Below are 20,833 nucleotides of genomic sequence, written 5' to 3' on the forward strand. Positions count from 1 at the left end.
TAAAATGTCTTTATATTATTTTAATTTACGATTTAAACGAAATCTGATGAAAAAGTAAACGATTAATTACTAACAAAAATATATCAAATTGAATGGTTATTGGTTATTAGTCAAGTTCACTATCAACTGCATGCTTCAAAAATATTTGCATAGCCTATTGAGGTATTATTTAATTTATATATAACCATAATTAATAAATATTTATTTAATTAGATTAATCCACTAAATTTATATGAGCATATTTAATTTATATTAATTCATTGGTAAGTGCGAAAAATTATTAATCAAATAAATTCGGTATTATAAATAAGTTACTTTGATTTCTTTCTTGANGGTACTAAAAATATATCGAAGATATATTTAAGTTATCTATTGAATACTTGTTATAAATCTAAAGAAAACTAATTAATGAAACATAAAATTTCTTTATATTATTTTAATTTACGATTTAAACGAAATCTGATGAAAAAGTAAACGATTAATTACTAACAAAAATATATCAAATTGAATGGTTATTGGTTATTAGTCAAGTTCACTATCAACTGCATGCTTCAAAAATATTTGAATAGCCTATTGAGGTATTATTTAATTTATATATAACCATAATTAATAAATATTTATTTAATTAGACTAATCCACTAAATTTATATGAGCATATTTAATTTATATTAATACATTGGTAAGTGCGAAAAGTTATTAATCAAATAAATTCGGTATTATAAATAAGTTACTTCGATTTTTTTCTTGATTTCATGAAAAGATCTTGCATTAATTATTTTAGGATTATAGTACATAATATTAACAAATTTGTTTTCGTTTAAAAATAATTTTTATAACTTTTACTTTATTTGATAAAATGACCTAAATAATTATTTAAGGGTTGAGATTTATATAAATTGGTAACACATCTAAAATCTTTAAAACAAATTTTTTACAAATTAAAAAAAAAATTTTGATTAATATAAAGACTTTTAAAATATCAGTGAATAACATTATTCAAAAAAATATAAATAATATAATAAAATATATATTATACTTTTATATTTATTATTTACATATACATTAATACAATATACTCATAGTATATTAATGCAAAATTTTTTTTTAAATATAGTTTTCTATTTATTATTCCCATTATTTCTTCATTAATACATGTCACATACAAGAAAATCTCAACGGAAATAAAATTTTAAATCAATGGCGACACCAATAAAATGGCGCAGTGGGTGTGTGCCCTCTTTTTTAAATATCACCGTGTACTTAAAAAAATATTTTAAAATATTAACCTTATTTTCAACATTAAGTAAAAGATAATGTAATTTTTATTTAGTAACTTAGCCCTTCAATGCACAATTTATTTTCGCTGGGATTGATTTTTTCAATTTAACTATCGATGGAAAATTAATAAAACTAACAAACTTTTTTACAAATTTTTAAAGCTATTTACTTTTAATAATATATTTATTAAAATTAGTTACTAATTAAGTGCATGTCTATTAAACAAATTAAAACTATTGTTGCTAATGTGCAACAAGGCGCATTGTAAGATTAAAGGTAGTTTTTTACTTTAATAATATCAAGAGCATAATCATTCCTAACTAAGGCATAATATTACTTTGTAAAGTTAATATTTCGTATTAGATATATACATCTATCCTAATAAAGTCATCTAAGGTCATATTTTAACATTTAGTAAATAACCTTTATATCTCATGAAGTTTTATATGATTAATAACAACTAAGTTGAATAAGCAATACAACTATTTCTAATTTTAATATGACACCATAAAATTTAGTAGAATAATTTTTTTCAATTTTGAAAGATTTTAGTTAATTATTACTTTTACTAAAGTAGAAACCTTTAAATAATGAAGTTAAATACGTTATAATTTATTAATTAATACTACAATTTTGAACTGCTCTATTTTCATTGAAAAATTATTTAACTAACATTTTATTAAAATTGTTTTTTTTAATAATACTTTTAAACATTGCTTATTAGTTTTAATATAAATGGAGTATTATTAAATTTAATGTTTAAGTAAAGCAAACATTTTTTAGCGTATTTAACTTTTTTTTATTACTATTTTAATCTATATAAAAAAAGAAAGAATTAAACAAATTCAGGAATTTTGATGTATAAGATTTGTAATGTAATATTATTTATATTAATAATATGGGGATAAGTGTAAGTTCCTATAAAATACATGAATGTAAATGAAAAATATCTTATTAGTTGTTTAGCGCTATCTGTGAACATATTTTAATAGTTACATTATGTATGTTGTGATGCGTTTTACATGATAAACGGCGTTTCAATATATCATATACTTAACACATTTTATCAAGAAAAAATGGGTGTTTATGGTATTATACATATAGATACATTATTTATAAAATCATAATTATTTCAAGATTGAATTTAAATGTTTATTTAACAGTTTTAGTAAGGAAAAGAATTTACGAGAAGTATTTTATTGAAGTGTGAAAATAAAATAAATAAATATAATATAGAGAATTTTTTATAAAATCATGTGAAATCGTGCTGTAGCTTAAAATTAGTAATTGTTATTTTAGTCAATACTTCTTAATTTCTGTATTACAATAAAATGTTGAGAGTACAATTTATAAGTATTATGCATTATTTACATTGTAACCTCCACAATATACCGTTTTAATAGTAATTAATTTTACTAAATTACAAATATATAAAAATTCTAGATCAATTGATAACTAAACAAGACACATAATAAATTGAATACTAATATCAAAAAATAAAATTGTATTGTTTATTATTAGCTATTTAACCAGAATTGAACTAACAAACTGAATTGCATGCAATTATACAAAATAAAAATACATAAACACATAAAATAATATATGTAATATAAAGTTCCGTACCAGAAATTAATTTCGGGGTAGGGGCAACAATCTTTTAATTACTCACTAGTTGTGCTACTGATAGCATTCATACAGCACAAAATAAATCATCTACATTACGATAATAGCAGAGATATTTTGTTTAGTTAAACGGATTTTTCTATTATTATACATTTAGTAATATTTTCAGTAAAAATATTATGATTTTGAATAATTCAAAACAAAATTTGCATCTAAAAAATCCCTGAAATTTTCTTAGAAATTTAATCCCAAATCATATTTATATGATACAAAACAAAATCGATATTCATAATTTTATAGCTTCATCATAATTTTTGCGTTTCTTTGGGTTCATAACTTTATTTTTGCAATATTATTGCTTTTTAATATAATGGTTTCTTAATATTTTTATATTTTGAATTATTATGGCTTCTTAATATTTTTACTTTTACATTTTTATGGTTTCTTAATAATATTATTTTTTGCATTTTTATGGTGTCCTTATATTTTTATTTATGAATTATTTTGGCTTCTTATTATTTTTATTTTGCATCATTATGGCTTCTTAATATTTTAATATTAATATCTTAATATTTTTTGATGGCCAAAGTATTTTTATTGAATATACACGAATTAAGTTATACTTTATTTTAGACGAAAAATTAAGAAGTTGATTGAACTACTATTAGTAATGTTGTTTACTAGACAATAGAACTGACTGTATATACATTTAATTATATTTTAATATAGTTTACTTTTGGAATTTTTTATTAAAATAAATGTTGGTATATAAACTTATCACGTTATCAAAAGCTCCATCTAATTATTCATTTTATTTATATTTATTAAAAATTATATATCATTTATATTATTGAGTATTTTAACTGACTATAAAAGTGCTTACAACATAACTTTACATGTTTTATATAAAAAAATGATAAATATATACACGCGTATTCAATACCAACAGCATTTTTTATTCTTACATCATTATTTTGAAAACTTAAAATGAAGTATGATAAATTTTTTTTAAGTGTTTAAATTGATGATTAGGTTGTTATACCAAATTAAAAAATACTTATAGTTCAACCGTTAAAATTAAATTTTTAGACTATGAATTTATATTTTGATTATATATATTGAATAATTTAATTTAACGTTTCTTTTGGTTATTACTATGGTATTTTAATGCTCTGGATATAAACTATTTCATTTATATTAGACAAATTGAAGAAATATGAACATTTTTTTAGAGCGAACATCAAACTCTATGGGAATAAAAAATTTTATTTTAGTAATTGTCAAAGATTCTTTTCGACGTATCGTGACGACTGTCTATATTTATTCTGAATGAACAAGTTTTTTTAATTATTAAGAATAAATTTACAATTTTAAAAAATGATTCTATTTTATTGCATAAATACATTAAATAAATGTTATAAGTATATTTAAAATGATTTTTTTTACCTCTTGTAAAAGTAAAAAAAAATTTTTGTCAACACTTAGCAAAGAATGAGAAGCTTTTTGTAGATAATAATTTATAGATAAAACTTTACATGTTGTAATAGTTTTATTTATAATTTCACGTACTATAATGATCGATGGAGTGTATGGACTTACATATGTAGATTTATGCATAAATGATTATTTAATTTTTGTTTAAGAAATATTAAGAGGAATTGTTAAAAGCTGCTTTTAAAATATTAGATATTATCATGTCAAAAATGCATAGCCTAAGTATGTTTGTATTATTGTCTCAAGAATACACTTTTACACTGATAGTTTCAAAATTCTAACAATTCCTTTTTTTTGTTTTTGGGAATTAAAAACAAATACACTCAAATAAAAAGAAGTAGATTAAAGAGTAGCTAATTTATAAAAAAAAAAATTTGATCCAAATTAATTAACCCTAGAATATTTTAAAATAAGAAAATATATCCGGTGGAACTATAAAATTTTTGTTTAACATTAGCAGTGGCTTATATATGATGCTTAGTAGCTCATTTAGTTCACTAACAATGATTTTTAACCAAAATTTTATTGTAAAGCTATTATAGTTTATCATTATAGAGAAATATTGTAATGAGACAGTTTATTCACGACTTAAAATATTAAAATAGTTGTGAAGTTATTCTGTATAAATAAATATGGTTTAAACAAATATGGTTAAAAACAACAATAAAAGATCTTAGGAAAACATTTGTTATTATTATAGGGAAATAAGTTTCATTCTACGTTTTCATACAAAAAACAAACACAGTGGGCTCGTGAGACAGTATGGACGTAAAATAGTTGGGACAAGTGTCCCAACTACGATATCTGACAGTGATTAAAATTGCTACCATAAGATAAGCTTATATAAAAATCTGTAGATTAGAATTAATTCTAAGAAATTGGTCCATAATTACAAAAGCAATATCAACTTCTATTTCCTTAATTATATTCTGATATGTAGTTCTTAGATTTAAAAATATAATTTATGAATAAATTTTTATTAGAGCAATTAAATATAGTATGAAATTATTATTTTATTATTTAATATTGTAATTTTTACGGTTTAAAAATATTAGAAATTAATGATTTTAATTGTTTTTATGGAGAAAGCTGGTTAAGCAACTTTTTAATTGTTAAAGAGGATTTTATTTCTTCAATTTTTCAGGATAATATCTTTAACTAGATACTAGTTGTGATCATTTAATGTTTCGTTAAAAAAATTGGTCAAATGAGAGCTGAGAAAATAAATAATAACCACAAAAAAAAAACACATTAAAATAATTTTAATATGAATAATATATTTTTACTCACGAGGGGAAACTATAGTGATAGAGTCCTTGATATTCATTGAAGTTATTGAATCTCAATGAGATAAAAATCAAATGAGTTGAACATTTTTTGGGGTTCAAACTTACGTACTACTACGTTACTAATATACCTCAAACATGAAATAGACAAGTGTATAAAACCAACCGACTCGGGAAACGTACGTCACATTTTTTGGGTGGATAAAGCAATTTTAAGCTAGTTCAAATTTCAAATTTATTTTACTTGACTTTAAAGAAGTAAAAAAAATTAAGGAAGTTTAACTTTCTATGCAATGTCAATTAGATTTATAATATTAATGAAAATCAGTGTACTCTAATTGTAAGGAATTTTAAAATAAAATAAATTTAAGTATTTCAACACAAAAATAGCATATTTTTGATTATTGTAGCCATTTTCAACATAAAAACAAAATAAAGTTCGTAATTTTTTTTTTTCATATTCAAGTATATTACATACACTTTAATTTATGCATAAATTTATAAAAAGATAGGTAAATACCTAATTTATCTATGAAAATAAACTAACCGATTTTTATAAATTTGTAACTTTTTGGAGATTTTTTCCATTTAAGTAAAACGAGGGAAATTTTTCAATTTTCGAGGGTAATGTTTTTGACTAGATACAATTTGTGATCTTTTGACGTATCGTTGAAAGAAATTAGTTCGGCGTATGCTTAGAAAAAGTGGTAACAAACACAAAAAGAAACACATCATAGTAAAATACCTTCTCAGTATCGCAACGAAACTAAAATAAGTATTTTTTTTAGGACGTCAATAATTATTTATATAATTTATCTTTTCCATAAAATGCAGTGGTATTTAAGTCTATAATTAAAAGGAATTCAAGATATTATCTAAAGTGCAAAAAAACTTATTTTCGTAAAATGTATACTTATTTCTTTTTATTTAAATTCTTTCAAAATCATATCTATAATATTTCTCAAGGAAGTGATTAATTTTAAATTCTAATTATTAAAAAAATATTTTTTTTACAACTTAATAATTAATATTTTGTTTTAGAAAACGTTTTCAATTATAATTATTATTTTTAACTTATTTAGAACTGTAATTTTGGTAATAAATAATGTTGTGATAATATTTTGCTTAATACCATGTAAATTTTAGTGAAACATATTTCATTCTTTATAGAATTCGATAAAGAAAATGAAACCTGTCTAATAATATATTTTGTCTTTACTAATCGTAAATGACATTACTAAGCCACAATAGCTCGATCCGTTGTGATAGTCAGTAAATAACACTCTAATATAGATAATTCGATATGTAGCTTATATGCAATTATAATTACTAAATAATTTACTCACAGCGATTTCTTCCTTGGAATTTACAAAAAAAATCCGGTCGAATGTTGTAAGCCGCTAAAAAGTGTTGACACAGAGTAGAAACGTCCCTTTGAATAGTTAGAGGTTTCTCATCACGGTCTTCGTAAGTTTGGTCGGCTAAGAGCGTCGTTTCAAATCCTCTCAAGGTACAAGGTGACATCTGTAGATAATGTGCATAATTTATAAATCAAATAATAAAAAAACATTGCATTGCATTTCCATAACATCACAGGAATAATGCAAAACTAATGCGGATGGAAACTGGTTAGATTAACTCAACAGAATTATGAGAATAGATGCGTGCGCGAGTTTTCGATAGGGTAAGGGTTAATAGGTTACACCCATTGTAGATGATGTGCTCAAACAACGATTTTTTTAGACTCACACAGATAAATATATTTTGTACAGCACGTTATTTAATTTTTTAATAACAGGCTTTAGTCTCAGTAAATGAAAAATCAAAAAACCGGTACGGCCCGAGTCACGTTCGACAACGTTCTGTCTCGATGGACACGAGAGATTTCACCTGCCGCAAGTACCCCGTGTCTATTTGGCTTATCCAAGAAACTTTGGCAGTTTTTAATTTTGTTATTTTATTTGGCTAATTTTCAAGGTCTAATGGTACTAAATGAAAGTTAATATTTTTGTATGATAATAAAATTTACTAATAAATCTTAGTATAGTATCTTAAGTCTACTAGTAGGAGTAAATAAATATGCAAAATATACAAAAATATTTGGACATTTGCACTTAATTTAACAATCATGTAGGTGTTTACTAAGTCCTATAATATGTTGCGTAATGTCAATTATCAGTAAATAGGGCTGGGTATGCTCATTCTATTCAAAACAGTATCATATTAAATAAGCAATTTTTTTTTTTAATTATCATATTTGAATATATTTTATATAAATAATAATTTTTATGTGTCAACTTATACATTAATCGACTATACCTATGTAAACGTCACCAGGATATTATACCTTGCATGGGTAACAAAAGTGGGCAGATACACGCACATAATAATAATCATAAATATTTATTGTTATACCTACCTATAAGAATTTTACAAGTATTAATGTTAATTATTTTAGAATTTGATAAAAATATTAGTTATGTTGAATCATTTTTTATTGCGTTTTTTAAATTTAGTTCTTTGATTAATTATTTGTTCGTTTAATTTATTTATTTAGTTAATATAACAATGTTTTAGCTTCGATGCGAAGCTGAGAAGGTATTGGTTTTACTATGATGTGTTTTTTTTTTTTTTTGTGTCTGTTACCACTTTTTCTCAGCTCTCACCGAACGGATTTCTTTCAACGATACGTCAAAAGATCACAAATCGTATCTAGTCGAAGACATTACCCTTCAAAATTGAAAAAATTTCCCTCGTTCCCCGTAAATGGGGGAAACCTCCAAAAAAATTACAAATTTAAAAATCGCTAATTTTCAAAATTTTTTCAATTTTTTTTACTAAAAACTGCCGTAACTTTTTCAAAAATGAACATATGAATATAATTTTTTTTTTATCGATGCTTGATGTCTTTACCTATCTCATTTAGTATATTTTTTTTGTAAATTTGACCTTTTTTCTGCCCACAGGGGGGGATTTAAAATGAAAACTTTTTCACAAAAAATTAACTTTTTCAACTTAACTTTTGAAAATGTTCCGGAAGGTCTGACACTTTTATATATATCTTAAATTAAAGCTAATGTAATATACTTTAATTTGAAAAAAAAAAATTTGACCTCTGGACTTGTCTTCACGGCGAAAATGGCTACCGAATGCTATTTTCGTGTGAAAATTCTCGATTTTATTATTTATATTATATTTAACTTTATAATGCTATAACTTATTGAAAAGTTTATGGATCCACACAATTTTTTTATGAGAAATAATATTTTTTAATAAACCCTTTTTCATTCGACATACTTTATCTTAATCGAGATATTAATAAGGAACCAGCAGATCAAGTAGCTTTTGGAATAAAACACCAATTTTTTTAAAATTAAACACTATCTAAAGATTTGCATCGAAGCGTTTATTTTTGATAGTGATTTTAATCACTGTCAGATATCATTATACTTGATCCAACTATACCACGTCACAACTGTGCCGCGACCCCCCTGTGCTGGGTTTTTTTTTTTTTAAATTATCTTATAAGAAAATCAATAACTTAATTACTCTAAAAAAATCTTCACTTGCATAAAATTTTTCGGAAATTATTTTATTCTTTTGTAACAATTAAACTAATTTAAGTTAATAATTGTTCTTAGGAAAATGTTTATTTTGATTAAAATATTAAATAATCTTTAAATCTGAAAGATTATCTGATGATTGTCGAACTACGTTTAGTTTGTCTTCACGCTGTGTAGTTATAATGGGTATCTTTTAATGATTGTTCATATTTTGAATTAATGTTTCAGTTATGTCCAAAATTAATCGATTTGACATTTTAACCTTTAAAATAAAATAACAACATAAGCCCGCCAGGAATTTATGAAAAACGTTTTTTATTGTGTTTAATAAAATTAAAAATTTTCGTGTTGATTCTACAGAAATAGTATTAATTTTAGAAAATTAAAAAAAAAAAAATTGAATTAGTCAAATTTTTGTTCTTAAATTAGATTAGTAATTAATTATAAAAATGTAAAATTGTTTTTTTAAATTACACTATTAAAAAACTTTATGTGCCAAATGCATATAAGTGTGTTTAAGCAAAAAAAAATAAATAAATAAAATGGTTGCTATATATTTGTTCTTAAAATGTGTTTAATTAAAATTAGATCAATTTGTCTCATGAATTTTCTGTAACAGTTTAAAATTAAATACTATAAATGAATGGCACAATCCAGTTTTTCTATTTGTCATTATATCAAAAAAAACAGATGATTGATTATTTCTATCAAAATAGTATTTTGATAGGATTAATTAATTATTATTATTTATTAAAATATTACAAAAATAATATGAAGTCGAACGTGATATTCTTTTGAAATAATTCATTCTGTAGATTAGTTAAATATTTGAAGTAAACATTTTATTTATCGTTAAAAATTTAAACTATTTTCAAAATATCTTCAATAAATGTATGAATATATAATTTAAGTTAAAAAATGCTGAAAAATTCTGCGTGAGAATTTTGAGGCAACATTGTAACATTAAAATAAACAAAAAATAGAAATGTAGAGAATCCGTATTGATATTCCTACGTTATTAAAAATTTATGTTTGCACAGTTGCTCTTGATACCACGACCAATTTACAAATACAATAAGACAATGATATCGAACTAAACTACTGAATGTTATTGTATCGATTATGGTCAAACGTTAAAATGTCATTGTGAATAATCGATGCCATTGTTGTTCAGCTACTAATCTTCTAATGACGATCGTGTCACGGTGTACAAGCATCACAAGAGCTGAACACGAGAAATGCAATCATTTGAAAATAATATTACATGCACAATATACTCGAGTAAAAATCTACTACAAACCAGTTTTTGAAATTTATAAATTGTGACTTTGAGGCTTCATAAATAGCTTCAATGACAATAGCAATAATATAATAAAGCATTGATAACCCTTGCCGATAACCCATGTAACAATTATTTATCCACCTAGTCCTTAAAAGTTTACAAATAAGAGAAAATTTACGTATTCAAAGAAGACGGACGTAGCTGTCGACATTATTAATGACTTCTCGTTCATAACAATAAATTCAAACAAATACCTATAAAGCCGCTTACAAATTATCACGATAGTTTATCAGTACAATACATCTTGGAGGGTTTTCTGGCGCAGGAAACCTATAACAATGTTCTCAACATTTAATGTTAAACATATAATTTATAACTGAAGAAAAACCGTTTCGATCATTTTAGTCTCATCGATAAATACCTATTTACATAATTGCGGGAGACTTTAATGACTGATAATATTTAAAAGTTTATTATAAAATATATTTCCGTTAAATAAATTTGAAAATCACCAAGAAAAGTAAAAATAATTATCTTCCTTTCATACTAGTTAAGTATTTTGAGTAGAGCTACTCAATAGATGACAAACAATAGAGAAACACTGAAAGATACAATTAACTTTTATAATTTAATTAATTAAAACTCTTTTATGAAGAGCTCTAAAAAAATTTTTAGGTATCCAAATGTTAAAATAGTAAAAACAAAATAATTGAGTAAACTATGGTTTTTAATTGATATTAAAAGTATAAAAAAAACTGCTTTAAAAATATATTCTTTAATTGGTATTAAAGTGATATATGTATAATTATTAAAAGGGTATTTAAAATGTTAAAAAATAATTTTAATTTATTTTACCTGCTATTCAAATCAAGGACATCTAACACACATATCAAAATAACAATTGTCTTCTTAAGAATTCATTGTTTTAAATTTAACTATACTTATTGATAACTTTGAGAAACAGCTGTTCGCGCGCACTTCATCCGAAGCACGTTTTGTAAGTAAACGGTCAACTTTCCACGCACAATGTGCGACGGCGTGCGCGCAAACCGGTTCGAAAAGATGTGCTGCCTCTTACGCCATCTGTTACTTTTCAACGGAAAACAGAATGAAAAAAAGTTCGTTGTTGATTTTTTGAGTAAACATAAAAGGACATAAGAAGAGAAAACCTATGATACAGATCTTAGGTTAGTAAATCATTGTCATCGTGCGTATGAAATTATATCCGCCGACGTACCCAACACCCGTGCGAAGAGTAGACTAACACAAAACCGGTACTTAGTATTTATTAAAAACATCAAAATCGTGTTACCCAGCAATTTTTTAGTATATACTTTTCTAATAGACTACCGCATTATACAAATGCTCCGTATCACTCATATTTAAAACATTTTCATATTTATTCTTTTTGAAAAATCAAGACTAGACTATTTTGTTTTCTCTTCAATTAACTTACATGATGCAGTCTTCCTCAATTATATCTCACCATATCAAAACAGGAAATTAGAAATTTACAATTATAATTAATTGATGTATTATAAAGACGTGCAGATGAATAAAAATTGTATCACATTTTACAGTAAGCATAAAAACTACTCAATGTTTTATGCTTACTCCACTTTAGGTAATTCTTACCTAATTTATTAATAACATAAATCCGGTTAATAAAGAATTTCCAAAAAAAATAACATTGTTTTATTAGATTACAAACTAATTATAGATTTAATCTTTGTGCTTATGACATTTATTTCTTATAGGTAACAGAAAATATCTACACTTTCCTATTTTCAGTCAATATAATCTAACTTTTAATAAATAAATCGTAACTAAATAAAAAATTACTTAATATCTAATTCAGGGATAATAAAAAACAGCGTGCAAACAACAAAATCTGTTTCACTTAATGCTATTTATATAATAAATTATGTATGTTATAATATAAGAATAATTGTCTGCATTTCTCTCTAATTAAATGTGTATTATTTGAAGAACAATCTTTTATTTTTTGTATTAATCCGTTTCGATATTTTATACATTGAACTTCATTAATAATATGAAATTTTCTTGATGTTATGACATTTATATATATGTAAACGTATACATTGCATATGTTGTTTTTCAATATCTGAAAAATTTCCATGGTGATTACTTTATAACTATATAATTGCATACATGACAAGCGCAGATTTAAACCTATATGGTTAAATTATCGTTATTAATTAAGAAAATATCTTTGAAGAAAAATGTTTTTTTTGGCAACTAAACAATTTCTACCTCTCTAGGAACAAATTCTGGAATCGTGTCTAATGTTTGATTGTTTTTAGGGAGTGTGGAGCCTTTTAGACAATTACTGTCTCTAATAATTTTTGCACCCACTGACATTTTCTCTGCGGGTATCTTATACTTGATTTAGTATTATTTTGATGTTTTATATATCTATGCAATATTAAAATATATGAATTATTATTTTTGATGAAATCGTCTGTTAGTTAAGGTAAAGGAAAAAACCGGAATAAAAATTTTGTAGGATGCTAAATATGAGAGAATTTCATCCAAAGGTTGTATTAACATACACATGATCTCTACCACTTAATAGCATCGTTACCTACACGTTATTTAGAAAACATAACTGATATTTTTATCTTGAAATTATACATAACACACAAGTCACGTCTGTGTTAACACGACTCAATTTTATTCTATTACCAATATAGTTGTAGTGTACTAGGCTATCACTGCTTGCAATTAACAAACAGTTTTGCGGGAAACGCTTATAAAATGTTATTAAAAGAATCATATAATTCTAAAATTTAATTATCCATGATTCTATACTGGCTATAATAGTAGTATTGATGGCTGTAATTAATATCATACTACACGTATTTGAATATCAATATTATATTCCAATACCTAGTATAAAAAAAATATACATTTACACTATACAATTAACTTGTTACTGTTGTAGTATTGAGGTAATCTTCAAAATTGTTTATTTATTATTTTCTGATATTATTGATGTAAATTAATTATAAATGGATAAAATAAATTTTTATTTTGTTGGTATTCTTATTGATGGTATAATTATAACGGAAAATATGTTATTAATATTTTTTTCTAGATATATGAGTTTTATTTTATACGTCTGTTAGACGCAATTTTATTAAACTCGTTTTGTCAATATTAATGCATTAATGCATTGACATTAAAACCAGAAAAAATTTTCCCTAAAGATATTTACACTTATATTTTTTTTATTACTATATTTTTTTGTAAGAGGGCCTTAAATGGGCGTAATTATCTCTACTCCTATTTGACTCTACTCATTTTTCGACGTATAATAAAAAGAATTGGTTCAAGGAGAGCTCAAAAAAATGAATGACAGACACACAAAATAAATATACCATTGAAAAATCAATATCTTTTTAGCTTCACATCGAGGCTAAAAACTGGAAGGACTATGGGGTTAAGTCTCTAAAATTGTGAATTTTGTTTTACATAATAGTTAAATCATGTAATACTGTGCCGCCAAAGTCGACAGGGGTGGAAATGAGGGCAGTTGCCTCTAGTCAAAATAAAGTAGGGCCAAAGTATCATTTTGTTGATAAAAAATTAGAAGATCTCACAATACCATCATATACCAAAATTTACATGTAACTTGAGAAAATGATAACAAAATCAATATTAATCATTAAAATTGAAAATACATTTGAGCCAAAACATTTAAAAAACATATATAAATAACGTTTAACTACAATAAAAGTAATAAATAAAAACGGTAGGCACAGTGGAGTCATGGCATAGTTGGGACAAGTATAGATGATATCTGATAGTGATTATAATCACTATCATAAGAAACGCTTCGATACAAATCTGTAGATAAGTTTAATTTTAAGACATTGGTGGATTATTCCAAAAGCAAATATAACTTTTATATTTTGTTCTACTTCGACTGCCATTTATAAATAGAAAATAGGTCGTCGGTACTAGTTTTTTTTTTTTTAGACTTCTAGTACGTAAATAAAATTAATTTTAACATATATTTAAAAGATACAGATTTCCCAAAACATTTTCAAATGTTGAGTTTTGTAAAAAAATTACCACTTTGAATCCCCTCCTGTGGGCAGGTAAAGGGTCAAATTTTCAAAAATACTGTATCAAATAAAAGGGAATTGCTTAAAAAAGTTCAATATAAAAAAAAATTATTTTGATTTGTTCAATTTTCAATAAGTTATGAAAATTTTTAGAAAAAAGTGAAAAAAAATGTCGAAATTCACTGATTTTAAAAATAGTAATTTTTGGGGGGATATCCACTATTTACGGGGAATGAGGGAAAAATTTTCAATTTTGAAGGGTAATGCCTTCAACTAGATACAATTTGTGATCTTTTGACGTATCTATTGACGTAAAAAAAAACGGTCCAGTGAGATCCGAGAAAAAGTAGTGGCAGATGCAAAAAAAAAAATAAAAATTAATAAAAAAAAAAATAAACACATCATGGTAGAATTAATACCTTCTCAGCTTCGCATCGAAGCTAATAAATAATAGCTTAATTTTCCAGGTTTATTTTATTTAGACTACAAATCTCAAACAAAAAAAAAAAATTAAAAAATTGGTTATTATATAAAATCAACTATAGTTTTCTTTGATAATAAGAATTCATAAAAACATAGAACATAATTTTTTTCAGAATTTTTTCAGGGTATAACTACATAGAATTTGAAAGGAATCAGATAGAGGTTTATCTATAGTCAATATAATACTCAGGGCAAACAGTGTCTACTAGTACAAAAGGATACTCTATATAACCCGTCACAGACGACCGCTGGTAATCTTATTAATATTAATTATTATATTATATTGATATTAAAGTTATAATTAATCACATATTATATATTCATATAAAATATTTTTCTATCATTTACATCATCTTATAAAACACTCGTACTCATACTCCAAAAGATAATTTATTTTAATTAATACATAGTGTAACAACATAATTTTAGTGATCAACAACTATCAATTATTTTTATTGATTTTGAATGTCGTATAAATATTATAAGATAGTTTCCAAATCTAATGATAAACTAATTTTTATAAACTATATTTTATTATATTCTTAAGAATTAACAATAATATAATAAAAATAATATGCATCAAGGTTAAAGTGTATAAATTGTCATATATTTTTTTATATGATAACTAAAAATCACAAAAAAGCGTCATCGTCTTTTTTAGCTTTGTTTCTTAAATTCTTAAAAGTTTTTTTTTTTATAGTGCTACTAAAAATGTTAACCTAACAGTTAAGCATTAAGATATATGAAAAAATTGATATATAACGTTAATTTATGTATAACGTAATATTTAAAATTACTTAAATACATATGAACAATAATTTTAAATATACAAATCCAATTGTCTCAACACATACTGGGAGCATGACAATATACGATTTATGTAGCTCCTAAAAAATAATTTAGTCGTATTATTTGACAAAGTGAAAGAAAAAATATCTAAAAATATTAAAACTCTATAACGTTATACAGCGCGCCGTGATATAAAATTAGGCGCTAAGAGTAAGCAACTCAACGGACATGTTACGCACCCGTTGCCAGGCGTAGTTTTAAAACTAATTATTAATTATTCAACTATTTAAAATCGAGAAAAATAGTACCAGGAGTTCAGAAGGTATGTATTTACTGTCTACAATTCATGTAGACGTCATCCACAACCAAACGTAGATATAGATGTACAATCTAAATGTATTTCTAGACAGGCTAACGGATAATTGAACAGTATGTCCAATGGCCGAGCGGCGGAATGATGAAAATTTATTAATGGCCACATTCTATTGAAGAATACGGTGGCTATTAAAATATTGCAATTTCTGTACCAGGAATTCAGAAGGTAAAAATGGTNTAATTGAACAGTATGTCCAATGGCCGAGCGGCGGAATGATGAAAATTTATTAATGGCCACATTCTATTGAAGAATACGGTGGATAATTAAAATATTGCAATTTCTGTACCAGGAATTCAGAAGGTAAAAATGGTTGCCCTATGATTTATTGATATTTATTAATAATTTTAGATGTTGTTTATCAATAATTTATCGGAAATGCAGACGATTTGACAACAATAAACTTTCGACAAGTTTTGTTGTGTGACGCCTAAACTTTCCACTTATATCACAGACTGTCCAGTACTTCCAGCCTGCACAATGCGCAATACATGCACTTCGTACAATGTGATTATTCATTATAGCAAAGTGCACTCAGGCAGTTGTTCTCAATAAAACAAATGAAACCCTACAAAATTATTAATTTTAATTATTTATTTTTCAATAATCAAGTGGTTCATATTAAAAGAATCTTAAATCTATAATACATCTAAAATAATCTAAATTGAGTAATTAATAATAATTTAAAAACTCGCACATAACAATTATTATTTGGCCTACATAATACATAATCATCAAGACATGTCATAACATATTTGTATGCTTAATTTTATTCAATATATATTTCATATATTTAATGTAAAAAATATTTTTTATGTACGCATTATTTTGTTTATTACTTAAAAAAAAAAAAAAACAAATACTTGGAAATTATTGTGTAACGATTATCCTTAAAATACTTTAAAATGGTATTGGAGAGAATCATACTATATTGGAAAAAATGAGGTTTATCTAATAATTGACAGTACCTAAATGTAGTATAACTCATAAGGCGTCTGCTAACTTGTCATCTGTTAAACTCCCTAAGGCAACATAACGCAATTATGTTTTGTAAATGTTGAAATTATATATTTTTTTATTAGAACATGAAATCTAGCTATTGAAGTAGATGGTTTAATATGGAAGGTTATGTATTCGTTGGAATGATCATATATTAACTAATTTATTTTTTACTTTGCTTTCTCTACTTAATGCTGCATTATCAAAAACTAAACTATCGGGAATGCTAGCTAGCACACCCGCTAGTTTAAACTGAGAGCACTACCAATTAAATATCAGTACCCCAGTCTTAATTCACTGTAATTTTTATGAAAATAACTTTTCCATATTTTATTAAGGATTTTTTTATCAGTAGTTGGTAATAAATATAAATAATAAATACATTTTTTTTTAAAGCAACTTGAAACATGTTTGCGGTTATTGTTATAATCAAAAATATGATAATAAGATGAACCGATAAAATATGAAAATATAACATTTTATTAATAAAAAATAAAAAATAAGCTTTTTTGTTATTAATGCCCTTGGTAAGTAGTTATGTTTCTTGAGAGTTTGTGAGCATAACTTAATTTCAGCACCTTCCGCATTTTTGCTTTAGTTGTACTCATATTTACAATGCAACTATTTTAAGAATTAACTAAAATTTATTTTTCTTAAAATATAAATGTTTTATAATTTGGAGCAAGACCTAAAAAAAAATTAGTATCATAAAATTTCTATTTTAAATTTACTTATATTTTTACGCCTGCTCCAATAAAATAACATACTTATTCGTATGAATGTGAAAATCATGTCTACTTGAATGAATACTAATGATAAAATTTGTACACTTGCACCCAATGGTCAATTTATCAGTTTAATACGTGTTTTTTAAACTGAGTTATCAACCATTTTGTTGTGTTCGGGGTAGTAGATGTACAAAAGCGTGTTTGAGAGACTTGAGTCTGACAGGTACTTCCGCACTTAGGTTAGATAACTCCAACAATACAAACTATTGTTAAGAAAAATATTGTAATTACAGAAACTGTGTTCTATTCTCTCTATTATAAAACATTGTTCCATTGTCGCTACTATTACTGTTATCGAGTAAAAGTAAAACACTACTGTACGCTCTCTGCCAACAACTATCCTCGTCGTTAGAATTTATTCAACTACAATAAAAACAAAACTAGACTGGAAATCGAACTTGTTGATATCATTAGATGGTTCAATTATTTTTTCGTGACGTATATGCATTCGTTACAAATCAATTCCAATCAAATTAAATTACACAGAACAGAACTTATCATTTCGCTATAAAATCATAAGATATCTTTCATAAACTGTAGTTCAATAATTATACTTCAGCTGATTGTTTTTCATTCATCATTTGACACAGTTGTATTATTATGGTCGTATCGGTAGGCGTTTGTATTTTAAATTGAACGATCATTGAATAATAGTGACTTTATAAATAAAATTTCATAAAGTGGGTTCATTTTTCAAAACAATTGCAGTAGCATTCAGGGACATTTAAAATCCTAACGTTCGAACATTAATCTTAGCTGGACTTGACAAATCGCTTAGTACGACATACTGTGTCGCAACTTACATGCTAAATGATTAAGACTAAAATATTTTACATCATGTAACGCTCATATAAACAAACACGGAATGCTCAGGACATTATAACAATTTTGTTGGTAAAAAAATAATCATAAATAGTTTGAAATAAACATGAATAAAAAGTCACTGATATTACATTATACGTAACTCATTAGATGTAATTCTTAGTTTGAAAAAAATGAATCTATAATATATCGACAGTCCAGCATGTCAAACTTATCTGGAACCATTAGTTAAAAAATAATTAACCTCTTGTTAAAGTAGTTGACAAGAAACAAAAGCAGAATATTCACAGTTATGATTTTACGTACTTCAGTATAATTATCTTCTAAAAAGTCTATATTAATTATTTGCTTGAGTATGCTTTAATCGTATAAATAAATAAAATATTACGATGCAATTAATCAAAATTGTTAAATAATTTTATCTGCGACGAGTTACCTCAAATACTTCATACACGATTACACGTATTTAATCTACGACTTTTTTTTCCAATAATTCTACTTAGTTCACATTACAATGATTACTTTTCAGTTTAAATAACAGATTAGATAGTTGCGCGAAAGTCTGCATAATATAATAATTATAGCCAACACGCGACCAAGCGTTCATTATTATCTTGGCGGAATTTCATAGAAGAAAAATATAAGCAATGTAAAAATATAAGCACTCGATAAAGTTTTCACACGGTCGGGTGCGGTCGTCGTAATAAAGATGTCTTCCCGCTCGCCAAACATAATAATATTCGTGACACTAAAAAAAATAATGGGAGGAAAATACAAAGTAAGCAATACCGCGTTACATATTATTATTATTACGAGTACGGGCCCTCGAGGTAATGTACTGTTTTGTAAGAGAGTGTTTTTTTCGGCGCAGGACGAACATTTGTTGTGGGTGTGCGGCTAGTTAACCTAGACCTGGTCAAATTAGTAATATTGTAACTCATTCTCGTAAGCTGTTCCCTATATCCACCTAACCGAGGGAAGACAACCTAGACACGATACCCACATTCAACACACAGATGAGTTGAGCAAATCTACATCTGATCAAAAATTTAATAAAAGTAAATCAAATACAAATCGCATAGACTGTGCGAAAAGCGAATGCTTTTCGAATACAATAGAATATCAACGTGGGATATCCGCAAGGACAATATATTACATCGATGGAGAAATGTAGGACATTAATATTATAACACTAAAACAAACGGTTTTTTAGTAATTTATTTTACAAATTTTCGTTTAAATCCTAGTCAGAATCTTGGCAGAGGACACAATAAAATACTATTATGTTAGAATACTAATGTGAATCCTCGAAAATAATCAATTTCAAACTATTTTTGTTTCGCAACACATAACATGGGTTGATTTATCTATCGGGCTGTATTTCAATTATTATTATTATTATGTAAGATAGGCCATACTCGGTCAAGCAAATCATACTACGTAATAATTAGATAAACGATGAAATTAATTTAACTTCAGTTGGAAAATGAGTTCATGAACTCCTACATTATAAGTAAGAACTGTATCCACCTAATAGTAGTAATCAAATTGAAAAAGGAGGACTCTTTAGCTTTGGTGGTCATACGTAAAATATTAATGGTGATCTGTATGAATATGTCCTAACCATTTTGATAAAGCCCTTACATTAACACAAGCATGTTGTATTGCTATCAATATTACTTTTTAATATTATAAAAAAAAGTAATGAGTATTGACTTTTTTAGCTTAATAAATTAAAATTAAAATTAAATAAATTAAAATTTTATTTTCATTATTTATTCAATGATATTTACGTTATAAAACATGAAAACTAACTAATTTAGTTTGTTTTCATATTTAATAATAATTTTGTATGTATTTTTCATTATAAATAATATATTATTTAGGGGTAGACTCGTCGACGCATTGATTAATTTTAAACAAAAATAGGTATTGTTGTAGATAAATTTAAGTTTAGGATAT

General features: G+C 25.1%; 1 protein-coding gene across 1 annotated transcript in view; it reads right to left on the bottom strand.

The window, feature by feature from the left end:
- The window catches only part of LOC126903971 (unconventional myosin-IXb), a 37,118-nt gene extending 25,586 nt beyond the window's left edge, over positions 1-11,532 (bottom strand). The window contains exons 1-2 of the mRNA XM_050682569.1: positions 11,382-11,532; positions 7,028-7,205 (exon numbers count right to left, since the gene is read on the bottom strand). Of these exons, the coding sequence (XP_050538526.1) occupies positions 7,028-7,205 (178 nt within the window). The 5' untranslated portion in view covers positions 11,382-11,532. The remainder of the gene's footprint in view (positions 1-7,027; positions 7,206-11,381) is intronic.
- Between the last annotated feature and the right edge of the window lie 9,301 nt (positions 11,533-20,833).

Source organism: Daktulosphaira vitifoliae, unplaced genomic scaffold (assembly GCF_025091365.1).
Source record: "Daktulosphaira vitifoliae isolate Bord-2020 unplaced genomic scaffold, ASM2509136v1 Scaffold_4, whole genome shotgun sequence".
NCBI classification, from domain to species: domain Eukaryota; kingdom Metazoa; phylum Arthropoda; class Insecta; order Hemiptera; family Phylloxeridae; genus Daktulosphaira; species Daktulosphaira vitifoliae.